The 13,919-nt window shown below is 44.3% G+C and overlaps 1 protein-coding gene across 1 annotated transcript in view; it reads right to left on the bottom strand.

Moving 5' to 3' along the window:
• Nucleotides 1-998: 998 nt before the first annotated feature.
• nrp2a (neuropilin 2a) overlaps nt 999-13,919 on the bottom strand; it is an 82,896-nt gene continuing 69,975 nt past the window's right edge. Inside the window, exons 14-18 of the mRNA XM_080052856.1 lie at nt 11,488-11,753; nt 10,613-10,709; nt 8,231-8,263; nt 2,400-2,465; nt 999-2,069 (exon numbers count right to left, since the gene is read on the bottom strand). Coding sequence (XP_079908982.1) covers nt 1,762-2,069; nt 2,400-2,465; nt 8,231-8,263; nt 10,613-10,709; nt 11,488-11,753 — 770 coding nt within the window. The 3' untranslated portion in view covers nt 999-1,761. The remainder of the gene's footprint in view (nt 2,070-2,399; nt 2,466-8,230; nt 8,264-10,612; nt 10,710-11,487; nt 11,754-13,919) is intronic.

Genomic DNA, 13,919 nt, shown 5'->3' with positions numbered 1-13,919 from the left:
AAACATGGCATTTATGTACTTGAATATTCTCAAATATTAGACCCGCCCAAGGCCCTTTCAGCAGCAGCAGCCATTGTTCCCTTCAACGTTTATGTCTGAGAGCCTCTTAGTGTGTGTGTGTGTGTGTTCTGAGCGACTGAGGGTGTGTATTTGCGTTCTGTATACACATCTGTATATACAAGTGGGGTTGTGTATGTGTGTGTGTGTGTGTTTGTGTGCGCGCGGATGGGAGGGATTTTCTAAGACTGTATATCTCTCCCCCTCTTGATTCTCATGGCTTATGAGTCCATTCGGTGCAAGCTTGCAAGACAAGAGCCTTTCTCTAAACTGTTTTGAAGTCCGTCCGCCCAAAGAATGCCCACGCACCCACGAGACGACAAAGCAAAACAACAAAAAAACAACTTCAGAGAAGTATACTGAGGTTGAAGGGGTTGTTGGGGGTTGACGTGTGTATGTGTGCGTCGAGGTGGAGGGGGGAGTAGTAGTAGGTCCTTTAAATCATGGCTTTTTTGAGGTCCACTCAGTGATGGCCTCAACATTCCTTATTCAACATTTCCTGTGAAAACAGTTTTTGCTTTTTAAGGCTTTGTCGTGTGTTTTCCCCGCACACAAGTCAGTCGAGCTGTATTTGGGCTGTGCGTTTGTCTTTTTTCTGTGTCCATCGCGAGAAAAAAACACAGCGATTGCCCCCCTTCCATGTGAGAGATACTGTATATGGGATCTGAGTCCTCTTGTCAGTCATAGTCTCTCTCTCACTCTCTCTTTCTCCAGTGGTTTTCCACTCTCTTGGCCCCTTTACCAGCAATCCATAGGTTGCACCGACCGAAAGCTCCTTGACCTTTTTCGTCCCATTAACCACAATGTAAACATGACCTTCTCCTATGACAGGAACCAGCAACAACTAAATCTAACAATAACTCTCTCTTTCGCTAAAAGAATGTGTTAAAATACCCCCCCCCCCCCCCCCCCCCCCCACACACACACACATACACCTTCCTTGCCCTCTATTCTTCTTCTTCTACGTATCAGCCAATCACAGACTGGCAAACAGAAATAAAACATTTAAAAAAAACGCAACTCGATGGACGCCTTTCACTTAAACAATACCACAGACTGTCTGGTACTAAAGGGGATAACTGAGGCTGATAGGTAGCAGAGTCTAACGAAAGGAACAAAACAAAATAATGGGGGGCCACACAAAGGAGCTAAGTTCTAGGCCACTGTGTTCACATGTGATAAAAAAAAAATGCTTTTTCCTAGCTCAGTCCTATAAACTACCACCTACCACCTTTTCCAACACAATGTGTTCTGTATGTGTGTAGCGCCGCACATGTCCAGTTTTCAAAACAAGACCTCTTTACGAATCTATGACGCATTTATTTAAACACAGGAATCTTGTGATTGATATGTGTAGATATTTTTTTTAATCTTCTTTTGAGGCCTAACATCTCCCCGCCAAAATGGAAACGATCCATCCAGTCTTTCCCTCTCTCAATGGTTCTTTCGCCCCCCCACCCCAACCCCGAAAAAAAAATACCAACACTGGACTGTGGCACGTTTTTTTCCCGAGCAAATCCTCATTTTCGAGTTTGAAAAAAGGTGTCTCTCTCTTTTGTCCAGTGGGGGGGGGGGGGGGGGGGGGGATCTACGTCCACCCAAGCAAACTGACACCCCAAAAAAGTCGGAAACTGGACAAAATGAAAAGATAGATAAAGTGAGAGGCTTTTTTTTTGGACTCCATTTTGTTTGTAGTTTCTTCTCTCACGCCTCGGTGCAGCACCTCTGTTGGTTGAGCTTGACCTTGTGCTTGAGGCCGTCGTACAGTTCAAAGTTGTAGTTCTCCAGGGTGGTGGAGGAGCGTGAGGACAGGCCGCTGTAGGAGCACGTGCAGTAGAGGAGCAGGCCGGCGCACACCGCTCCTAGTAGCACGCCCAGGGAGCTCATGACTATGATGGTGACCAGGATGGGGTCCAGCGTGTACAGCCACGAGTTGTCCTTCTCAGAGACGCGCGTCACGGGGGGCTCGCCGGATGGGGGGGACGCCGTGTTCCACTCGGGGAATGGAAGACCTAGGGTGGGGGGAAGCAGATGAGGAAAAAGTTCATTTTATAATAGTGATAGATTTTATTTTATATAGCGCTTTTCAAGGTACTCAAAGACACCTAATTAAATATAGTACACAAGCAAATTAAAAATAGGTCTAGCAATAAAGCCAACACACAATAAACAAAAAGCAGAGGAAAGTTTATTAAAGGAGAAGTAAGCGATATTTCTTTGGTAATATACGTGTTAAATCACTCTATATTCATGCAGCAATCACTTAAAAAGTATGCTCAGTTCATCCTAAACACACGTCTCCAAGTTTTCAGCATTAAGTTCATAAGTCCCTTGTGCCTTACCTCCTCCTAGAGGGTCTCTGCCACTGAACAGTCGGCCACCATCTCCAAATTCATTGGGTCTCTTAACTGTTGGAGAGAAAAGCACAGAAAGAAACGCAGCCTTGTAAGTATTGAGAACATTCTACTACATTACATATAGCATACACCCACAGATGTTTTTTTGCTAAGACTCAACTCACTTTCACAGGTTTGCGACATCTTAGAGGTACTTTTTCATGAATGTCTGGTCGGTGTCCGCTTTCCAATTCAACACGTTTGCGTAATTCTAACCGTGAGCCATTAACATGTGGCACTGGTTATGAAGCGTGCAGGACCTCAACAAACACATTCACTGGACATGTTCCATTCCATTACACACACATAAGGGCTACATAAGTCTTGGAGTATTAGAAAAATATGACTTTATTTAATAGAGAAAGATCAATATGATACATTCCTTTCAAACACGCAGTCATCACATAGCATACTGATGGCATAAGACTGTTCATTCCCGTGTGAATAAAGATGCAAACACGTCAACGGCGTCAAATCATTAACAGTAACCCATCGTTATCACCATTAAAAGCATTGACAATGTGTCGTCAAGTTTAAGAGTGGTGTATAAGATGATAAGAAAACAATAAAACCAATGGCAACATATGTTAACATTTAAGTAGTGCTTGTGACCATTCCATCACTGCCAGGCTTGTGTTAAAAAACTGATACATATGGAGAGTGTCTGAGTGAGTTAGAAGATTACAAATGCGGTGAAACCCACAATGGCTGCGTCACTTTAGCTGAGCCCCAAAAAGCTTGAGTGAACTTATACTGTACATGTGTGTTTGAGTGTGTGTGTGTGCGTGTGTGTGTGTGTGTGTGAGAGAGAGTGTGTTTGAGCTCGCTGCTCTTGGCAAGCGTGCGGGATTGGGGAGTAACTGCTTGGCAAAGGCACACGTCTACAGCCTGAGGTCTTTTATTGGCCAATGAGAGTTATTAATTCGGTTTCCAGGGCAACTGTACGCTGGCAGCCGATTGGGGAGGGGGAAAAAAAGTGCTTACCGTAGCCTTAATAAATGTTATCTGTCCATTAACTAATTACAACTATTAAGGGCTTGGAGCGTAACGGTGTCGAGTTGGATCGAGTATGGGGTTGTGTCCAATCCCTCCTCCCCACGTTGATTTAAAGGCGCATAGTAAGAGGATGCCAAAAAAATAAAATAAAACATCATTTCTTTCACAGTTGAGAGAAATGTTTGGCTTCTAAATTGTGGCTACAAATGGTGGTGCATTCTGCTGAGCTGTGGGGCTAGTTGGTGATGAATTTTCTACTGGTGTGACGGATCACAGAGTCTGTTTCACTCTATTCTGGGGTGTGAAACTGAGCCCGTGTCCCAATCCTACACCTCTGCGTTGATAGATGGTTGAGAAAAAAAATGGCTGCCAACACCAATTTGTCTAACGTCAGCCAAGAGCTTGAGAAATTTCACAATAAAATAAGCTTTTTAGATCCCCGCTATTGTTAAATTTAAGTAAGAAGTGTATTAGCGATGTCTTATTTTATGTTTATGGCCATTCACGACGCCCCTATGGCACCAAAAAGAAAGAACCAGTCAATAGCTGGAGCTCTACTCTGGTTCTCATAATGTCTTTGGATCCCTCTCCCATTGTGCACATACACGGGCCAAAACACTGCACTTATGACTTCCAGCTGGGCCAGCGGCATTGTGGGATTTGTAGGAGTATAAATCAAGGGGAGCAGTGGTGACGGCAGACAGCTGTGTCTATTTACAAACCCCTAAAAACAACAAGCGCATACTCAAGGAGGCCGGGGCTCAGCGTGGCTCTCATCTGGGCAGCTCAAAGAGACTTGCGGGGGGGAACAACAATGGTGAGTGGGTGGTACGGAGCACGATATGTGGGAAGTGGAACAACGTGCTTTTATTAACGCCAGAGAAGATCAAGATGAAACGCTAAACACTGAAGGAGACGGGCTGCATCCATCACACACTGATGCCTTTATCAGGAGAAGACGAGACTCTCAATCGAGCGGAGCTGGTTATCTCCCGTTTGTGATGCAGGACTTAAAGTATGATGGATTTTGCATTCCCTTTTGTTTTTTAAAATGTGCACATGCTCTGTTGAAAAGGATAATGGAAGGACCCCCACCCCCTTCAAACCCCCCCCCCCCCCTTACAACTATTGGTAAACTCATATCACAGCTATCCCTTGTTGTTATTACAGAGATACCAAGAGCTTTATTTTGCGGGGCTTGCCAGATCATTTCCCACAGCCAGCACATTGAATGCCTCTCCAGCCTAACAGTTTTCTCTTCTCTCTCTCTCTCTCTCTCTCTCTCAGCACTGCGGAGCTCCCGTGTCCCTGGGGTCTTGTTTTGAGCCTGTGGTTTGGCAGCCCTGGCTGGCTCTTGCAGCGGTACAACCATCTCGACCCCCCCCCCCTCCTCCTCTCACACAGCCCACACACGTCTGGATGTCCACGCCGGGGTCATTTCAGGAGGACCACTGGGGGCGGGGGGGTTGGGGGGGGCAGACGACAGCACTCAATGGTCCGAAACTGTTCGGATAAATAACTTACTCAAGAGTTCAAGTCTACTCTCTCGTCGGGAGCGACATAGTGTGAAATGTCAACAACAAAACTCCTTAATGGGACAAAGAAGAAAAACTGCAAAGGAAGCTACAGTACATCCATGAGAAGCACACTAAGAGAGAGAGAGAGAGGGAGAACACAACGTTCTCTTGGCAACTCTTCACGTGGCAGTTTAGGGGAAATTGTCCGTGTCACCTGTGCAACTGTAAACTAAATGAGGGAGGGGTGGTGTTTTCGTCGTCCAAGTGGATGTTCTGTCAATCTTGTGGCGTCACAAAAACACACACGCCACGTCACGAGTATAAGCGTCTCCACCCCAAAAAACACAACACGGGCTTAAAGTGCTTTCTTGTCATTTTCTTTTTGTTGTTGGTGTGTTCAGTTTTATTTTTGTTCAGCAGAGGGTCCGGTGTCTGTCCCGGCTGTCCAGCCTCACTGTCAGGACGGGCTCCACCCCGGGGGCAGCCATACTGGACGACCAATTAGAATACTGGAAGCACTGCGAGGAGCTGTGATAGGCCACAGACAGCTGGCTCTTCTTGGTGGCCAGGTGTTGCCGGCAGCAACAGAGGGCTCGCACCAAGATGGCCACGGCCAGGATCAGGAGGGCACCCCCCACCGCCATTATGTAATACCAGTGGATGGGCAAGGGAGGCACAGGAACGCCTCCCCCTGCTGGAGAGATATACACAAGGGCAAATTGGCCAGCGGGAAAAAGAGAGGAGTGGCACTTTTTTGTTTTGTTTTTTTGATTATATATATTTAAAGGCACAGTGTGTAAAGAAGTGGGAATTGGCGTTTTTTTTTTTTTTACTAACTAGACTTGGTAGAAATGGAACACAATATTAATAAGTATGTTTTAATCAGTGTATAATAGTTCACTAATAAAAGTTCTTTTTTATTTGATTACCTTAGAATGAGCAGCACTTATATCTACAAAGTTGCAGAGCGCCACCATGTTGCGCCGCCATGTTTCTACAGTAGCACGGAACGGACAAACTTAATGGCCTGATACGTTTTTATATATAGTGGGTGTCTGGCAGAAATGCACCGGTTGGAAGACAAAGAAGAAGTACGTACTATAGAATAAATAACTTAATACATCTTGACCTCATCACTTGATATTGTTGAACGACTTGAGTGGTGGATGATGCATCATTATAGCTTCTTGTCCTCAAAGGCCAACGTAGCTTCTGTAAATTCTCCGAAGGGGAGGGGTAGACGGAGCGTTGCAATCTAGATTGTTTTACCACTAGATGACGCCAAAATACACCTTAACTACACACTGCACCTTTAATTGAATTCTCCATTGTCTATCCCTATTGGTCTTCAGCATATGAACAGCGGGCGTGCAACTCATATGAGCATGCACAAGCATGCCAGATGCAACAAAAATTAAATGAATCTCCAAGACCAAAAAAATAAAAGGCATCCATTTCTTTCATGTAGTGTAGCTTGGGCTGCAGTTGGGAGGACACGTTTTCACACCAAAGACCATCAAGAGATTTGCTTTGAAATCATTCCAATGGGTTGCTCCAATCAAATAGGTCTGACTTGGTGTGAAACGAAAAGCGAAAATAATTAGTTAAAAACAGCACCCACACACATTGAATTAAGGAGCGTCCTCTTCCCTTCACAAACAGCTTCATGACGAAAGCCTCAGAACCATGCACCAATCAGCGGGACTCCACATGGGAATCCAATGTTCCGCAGCTCTCTCTCTTTCTCTCTCTCTCTCTGAGCTGATATTGGACTGGGATTTGTTATTTAGCTGGCTGGAGTCAGCAGATTTGTTTTGAGTACATAATTCATCCTGTTCTCTGTTCTTGTTTCTTTCTCTCCTTTTTCTCATGCACGCAGGCCTTACTCCTTTTGCCAGTCCTCTCCTCCTCAAGCCAAAATGCTCTGTCTCCTTGGAGACTATCTCCACAGATCCTCTGCACTGCCGCCCCTGGCTTCAACCCCATTCTCAAATACTTGGTAGGAACAAGCTAACCATCTTCCAAAGAAGCTTCTATTCGACTAACCAAATCTGCTACGCGAATAAAAACGAATCCCCGAAGACGCTGACAAACTAATAAAAGTAAATACAGGCCACACGCACCATCCAGCACTGGGTTTGTGAGAAGAGTTGTTAAAGAGAATGTCAAATTGAAACTAGGGAGAAAGTGAAGCATAGCTGAATAGCACATCCGGATTTTTGGACCGTGTCACATAATTATAGAGGGAAATGGTGCGTGCCGCCGCAACTTCACACTGCACACACTCATTAGACAGAGCTGAGTTTCGATAGAGAGAGGGAGCTAGAGAGAGAGAGAGAGAGAGAGAGAGAGAGAGACCCACCCACGCTTGCCGCCGCCGCCACTGCTCAGTCACTCTATCTGATTACTTTCCACTGGGGACGCTGGCGTGTATGCGTGTGGTGATATTAATGTGTGTGTTTGTGCATGTTTGTCAAGGGGTTAGAGACTGTGTCTGTGTGTGGGGGTGTGTGTGTGTGTGCGTGTGTGTGTAGGAGAAAAAGCCAAAAGAAGTGCACACACATCACATTCGCACTGAAAAAACCCCGGCAGGCTCTTATCTTATTGGAAGGCATTATGAGATGCCAAAACACTAACATCAATCTCATAGGGTCCCCCAGGATGCTCTAAGTATTTTTTTTCATGAGGCAGACAGTTATTTAAAACCCCTTTCGGGCTGTGTCAGGCAGACAGAGAAAAAGTGAGAATGTATAGAGTTTTTTTTTCTCTAAATATCTGACTGCGTGAGGTGCACTTGATTCGGCTTGCCTTTGCAACACAGAGTTTTTTCTCTTTTGAGACTAAGCCTTTGTCTCCGCTTGAGACTGACAAGGTAGAACTAATGCACATCACTGAAAGAGTCTATTTTCCAACTTTGGCGAAAATTTGAGTAAAGTGCGTTTGGTATTTGCAAATTTTATAAATTTTTAGATTAATTGGCAAGGGTTTTAAGTGTTTGTCTGGTGATATCTACAAGCTGCCAGTGATGCAATGAATGACTAGTTTAAAAAAAGAAATTAAACATTTTAATACTCGGGGATCCACACAGCGAAGCCTCTGCGGTGACAGACTGGTTTTGGGCTTAATCTGTTTAGCGTTTTTTTTTTTTTTGGACAACTCAGTGCCACCAAGCAAAGAAAACCCCATTCTGCAAGTGCATACCGACGGGCAGGAAAAAGCAAGACCACAGACAGGAAGTGATGTCATAGCAAGTGTCAAACTCACCTGAATTTTCTGGGGAGAACGCGGCGAAGGGTTCTGATTGGACAAGAGAGTGACGTCAGGCAGACATGGAAATGGAAAGAGAAGGAGAGAGAGAGAAAGAGAGAGAACAGTTAGATAACTTTTAAACACGAAGGGAAAAGTCAGCCAAATGTCACACAAATGTCACGAGACGATCAAACTTCCTCCTGGGGAAATTTGAGTTAATTCCTCAGATAACTCACATAAATGATGGCATTTGCTCGGGCTCCTTTCGCTAGAATGCAATTTCAAACATGGTACGTTGTTGTGTGAGCTGGGAATTTGCGAGTGTATAAGCTATGTGTGTGTGTGTGTGTGTGTGTTCTCCTTGTTCGAAAAGTTCACACGTTTTCAAGTTGTTTATCTGTGGAGTCCAGTTAAACTCGAGCGCGCTGGAGTTTTTTTTTCTTTTTCTTTTATTTTTGGCTTGCTGCAAAATTCACAGAGCAGAACCTTCACTTTGATGGCCTGGAATGCAAACACACACAAAAAACACTGGTGTGTGTGTGTGTGTGTGTGTGTGTGTGTGTGTGTGTGTGTGTGTGTGTGTGTGTCCTAGTGTTTGTGTTAAATAGTTCATGTGTGTGTGTGTGTGTTGGGGCGCGGTTGAAAGGGAATGAAAGACGCAAAGCGACTTGGGAGCTGCATGGCGCCTCTTGGCGGGAATGCCAACGTACTGTGAAGAACTCGACTGCGTGGGGCGATAAGCGACATCCCAGAATGCTTTGGGAGTGGCGATGGAGAGGGGAGAGGCAGTAGCGGAAGGCAGGAGGGGGATGCGCTGTCATCTCTGCCTTCCGTGCTGCTGTGCTGCTTTGACTAGGGCAGGACTCTTGTGACACAGGCATTTACACAACTATGACTGAGGACAAAAACTGGAGTATTTGCCATAAGCTAGGAACATTTAAGGGTGCAGTTTGTTATAACTTGTATTTTTTAAAGCGGCAGCTGGTGTTGAAAGTTCAACATTGCAACACTCCCTTGCTAATCCCTCCATTTCAGAGAATTTACAGAAGGTGGCCCACTAAAGATGGCATCATCCGCCACTCTGCCTCAAGTCTTTCCACAATATCAAGTGATGAGGTGAAGATGTATTTAGTTGTTTATTCTATAGTGCTACTTCTTCGACTTCCAACAGGTGCATGTCTGAGGGACAACCACTATACTTTATATAAAAATGCGCCGTTAAGTTTGTCTCTTCTGTGCTACTGTAGAAACATGGCCGTGCAATATGGCCGCTCCTATGTAGATATAAAAAGCTAATTCTAATGGTAATAAAAACACAACTTATGCTTATACACTTGTTAAAACATACTGTACTCATATATAATATGTATATATTATATTCCATTTCTACCAAGTATGTTATGAAAAAAAGAAACAGAAATTTCCTTCACACACACACACACACACACACACACACACACACACACACACACACACACACACACAAGCACACACACACACAGGCACACAGACCCATGCGCGCTTACTCTGCCGTGGTCCAGCCAAAAGTGATGATGGCAGAATTTTGGCTCTGAACTATAGGGCTTGCTCTGTGATCTGTTTAAGACCCTCTCCAAAGCCCCTGCAATGCTGGGGCCAGATTAAGCGGGGGCTATGCATGGTGCTGACGCTCACACCAGGCAAACAGAGAGAAAACCTGCTTGGGAAACAGCCTGTCTAGTAATTCCCTTTGACGGCTCGGAAGAAAAGCTCTGTTTACTAAATACGACGGAGTGCTAGAGAGGAGAAGGGAAAGAAAAAGAGAAGAGAAGAAATCTAATGAAACATAGATTAGCATCGCTGGGGCCCACGGGGCGTTTATGGCCTATTTTTTTTATTCTTCTTCTTTGCTTTTCTTTTCTTTCTGTTTTTTTTTTTTGCCAAAGGAATAAACGTTGTACCTCCCTCCCCTTACTCCTTTCATCTCTGTATATTTTCGGAGGGTGCTTTAGAGGAGAGACTGTATCGCAAAACTGGGATAGGGCTAGGGAAGTGTAGGGCGGACGTGTGTGTGTGTGGGTGAGTGTGTGTGTGTGTGTGTGTGTGTTTGTTTATCTTTTCAAATGCCCTCTGTATGGAAACAAATTTGGACAAAAAATAGTGTGTGTGATAATTATTCCTTTTATGATTTTAACGGTAGGCTATTTATAAGAACTTGAAAAAGGCCAAAGTCGAAAATGGACAGCTATAGGCATCCGTAAGCACTCGAAATTGACACTGATCTTTCATTATATTGTTATTACTTGTATGAGACTGCAGCTACATGCATTACATTTCATTTTTAAGTGGAATAAAAAAGTCCTATATCCTGGTGTATAGAAAAGTGTGACTGCGTTGTTTGTTTGTGTGCAGACTTACGCGTGCACTCTTTCAGGGGGATAGTGGAGCTCATGTGGAGGTTGTCAATCCAGATGTGTCCTCTGGTTCCGTGCACAAAGAATCCCTCCATCACCACCTATGGGAGGAGGAAGAGGAAGGAAGGAAGGGGGGAAGTAGGAATGAGGGGTGGAGGCAAAATTGAGAATGCGGGAGGAAGAGGAGGAGAATAAAATGGATAAAAAGTTAATACGGCGCCTGTGATTTCAAAGTGCTCGCTATCTCACATACAACACATGTATCTCTATCTAGGGGGAGATATGTTATAAAATGCCTCTGACCCAGATACTTATTCATCTAGCAGACATACTTTCAGATATGAGCCACTAGTTGGATGCTTTTTTTCATACCAAGATAAAGTTGCAGTTTTTTTTGTTTCTATTCTAGGGTTATTCCTACCTAGAATAGAATAGAACATCTTTATTTGACTGTTTCATAAACACTTAAAGGTGCACTATGCAGTTTCAGAGGATTTGTTTACATTTGCCAAGCCTGCAGTTAGTTCACAAAACATATTTACTGATATATGTCATTCTTAGAGTTGAATAATTCTATAATCATAAATCAAAGCAAAATAGAATACGACTAGAATATGTTTGTGAACAGAACTGTGGGCCCTGCTGCTGTACAATAGTGAAACAGTGACTTTTCAGGCAGCTTTCTAACTTCAAACAGTGTTCCAGGGATCCAATTTCCCTGTGATAAAAAGTTTGTTTATTCAGTTATGAGAATATACCTTACAACATGTTAACTTCTCTGACACAGCCAAAGTAACATAGTGCACCTTTAGGAGTTCCTCGTAGGGTGGTTTAAAGTTTAAAGCAGTTTAAAGTAAAGACATCCAACAACATTCATACCTGGAAGTCTTTGGGTGAGCGGGGTAGGATCGTGCGGCCCTCCTTCCAGACGGGGCCCTGGTCGTCTTTCAGCGTCCACAGCACGGTCTCCTCGTTGTGGGCGTCGCGTAGCAGCACCTTGAGGTGTCCCTGGGCCTCCCCCCACAGCTGGTAGGAGAAGAGTAGGCAGAGGGGTCCAGTGTCAGCACCCACCACCGGGCTCACCAACCGAGCACGCTGCTGCTCTGTCTTCAGGCTGGCGTCCATGTACAGATAACTGTTGAGTTCTGGAAAGGGGAGATATAAGACATAATATTACTTTCCATGCGTTCCAATACTTTCTGCTATTTAGTATGGTAGAAAAAAAAGATTTAGGATGTTCCAATTCCTGTGGTCAGATTTAGCATGCTTAGAAATATCTCAACCGGTTGAGCACCGGAAGTGGCGTCACGTTGACGGAGCCTCCATAGAGGCAAGTTCATGGAGCCATATTAAGATCAAATAAATAAATAAAAGTATGTCCCAATTGTATGCCTACTGCATGCTCACTACATTACTTTTATGGTCAGATGTCGTATGTAGAATAGAAAAAAGAGTATGTGATTTGGAACGCAGCCTTAGCCTTACTATGAATAAGCCCATGTAGATACAACTAAATGTAGGTTTACACTTTGAACTGTTCTGCTTTGAAAATAGAGAAATGCTACTAAATCCAGTTGGATAAATAGGATGAATTAAAAAAGAAAAGAAAATGGTTGAGATTTTCTCACCAACAATATACAACCAAAGCTGTTTAAGTGCTTAATATATTGGCAGAAATGAGCAGAGCTTTTGTTTTAACCTTGAGTTGGCTGGTTGCTATAATACAGTCAAATGAAAGATACAGTCGCATTTAATGGGTTTTCATTTCAGCCCTTGAGGCAATAAAAAAAGTAGGAACATTTGCAAAGGTTGTGTGGATGTTTGATATCCCCTCGGTGAATGGATGCTGGGAATGAGTTTGTGGGAAACAACTGGACACGTAAACACACACACACACACACACACACACACACACACACCCCTTGAGTGCACACAATTATAATCATTAATCATGGGTGTTTATACACTGACTGTACAGGCAGACTTTGGTATGTATTCAAATGCACACACATGTACAGGACTAGTTTTCACACAGATATCACACATGAAACTAATCACCAGCAGTTGCCAACAGGAACGTAATCATAGCGATACAATAGTCCCGTCAAACAATGGGGGATATGACAAATATAAACACGCACAAAGAATAGAATAGGGCCAAGGAGAAAGCGTCACACAAGCAGGGAGTGCTAACCCAGGACTCATGCCAAGACCCTCTGGGCCCATTTCTCTTCATTCCCTCCCAGGTATATATGACTTATATGACGGAATAAGTCAAAACGCACACACACCAATCCGTTTGTTTACACCAGAGGATGTTTAGTTTGCAAATTGGATGCCGCGAATTCCATTGTGAGGGAGTAAGATTGGTGAGGCCTACAGTTTGTGTGAGACAGAGTGTGTGTCTGTGTGTGTGTGTGTGTGTGTCTGAGAGAGAGAGACAGAACAAATGTACGTGTGTGAGAGAGTGACTCAAAAGGAGGCGTCCGGTGATAGATTTCTTGAGTGGGCCCTGTGGGAAAATGTCCAGCATCAACAATCTGGCGATTAGATCACCTGCTTTTATCATGATGAATAACTGTGTGTGTGTGTGTGTGTGTGTGTGTGTGTGTGTGTGTGTGTGTGTGTGTGTGTGTGTGTGTGTGGGAGCAACTATGGCAAAAACCAAAGGAGCTCTAAGGTATTTTCCAGAATAAGCTTGAGTGTGTGTGTTTTAATAGTTTTTCTGTACAGAGCATCTGTCTTTTTTTTTTTACCAGTGTTCAGTGTTGGGTGTATGTTTTTAGCGCAGGCAGCCATGCTCAAGTTACTGGGTCGATAACCTTTTGCCTAGTGTGTGTGTGTGTGTTTGTGTGTGTGTGTGTGTGTGTGTGTGTGTTTGTGTGGTCTTTCCAGCAGATCCGACAAGCAGTATCTAGAGAGGGGACAGAATCTTGACAGGCCCCCTCTGCCTGCCACACGCCCAGGCTCGCGCTGTGTGTGTGACACTTCAGACAGTGTGTGTGACAGTGTGTCCCTCGGCCCCTTTCGAATGAGGGTGTGTGTGTGTGTGTGTGTGTGTGTGTGTGTGCGCTCTTCCTTTGCCGCACTCGACACAGTTTCTTTGTGTCTTCGCGTGTGTCACTGTGTGTGAGTGTGTGTGTGTGTGTGTATACCAGCCTAGAGAGGACATGTTTGTGACTTCGCACAGTGTTTTTATCACTCATTTTCTAATGTGTACACCAAAACCCTTTCCCATGGTCTCTGCCTGTGTTGGAGCTTGGCATCCTGCAGCAAAGCCAGTAAATTAAAGCTATAGTGCGTAACTTCTG

Source organism: Ammodytes marinus, assembly GCF_949987685.1.
Source record: "Ammodytes marinus genome assembly, chromosome: 24".
In the NCBI taxonomy this organism is placed as follows: domain Eukaryota; kingdom Metazoa; phylum Chordata; class Actinopteri; order Uranoscopiformes; family Ammodytidae; genus Ammodytes; species Ammodytes marinus.
This window is presented reverse-complemented; position numbering and strand designations above follow the sequence as displayed.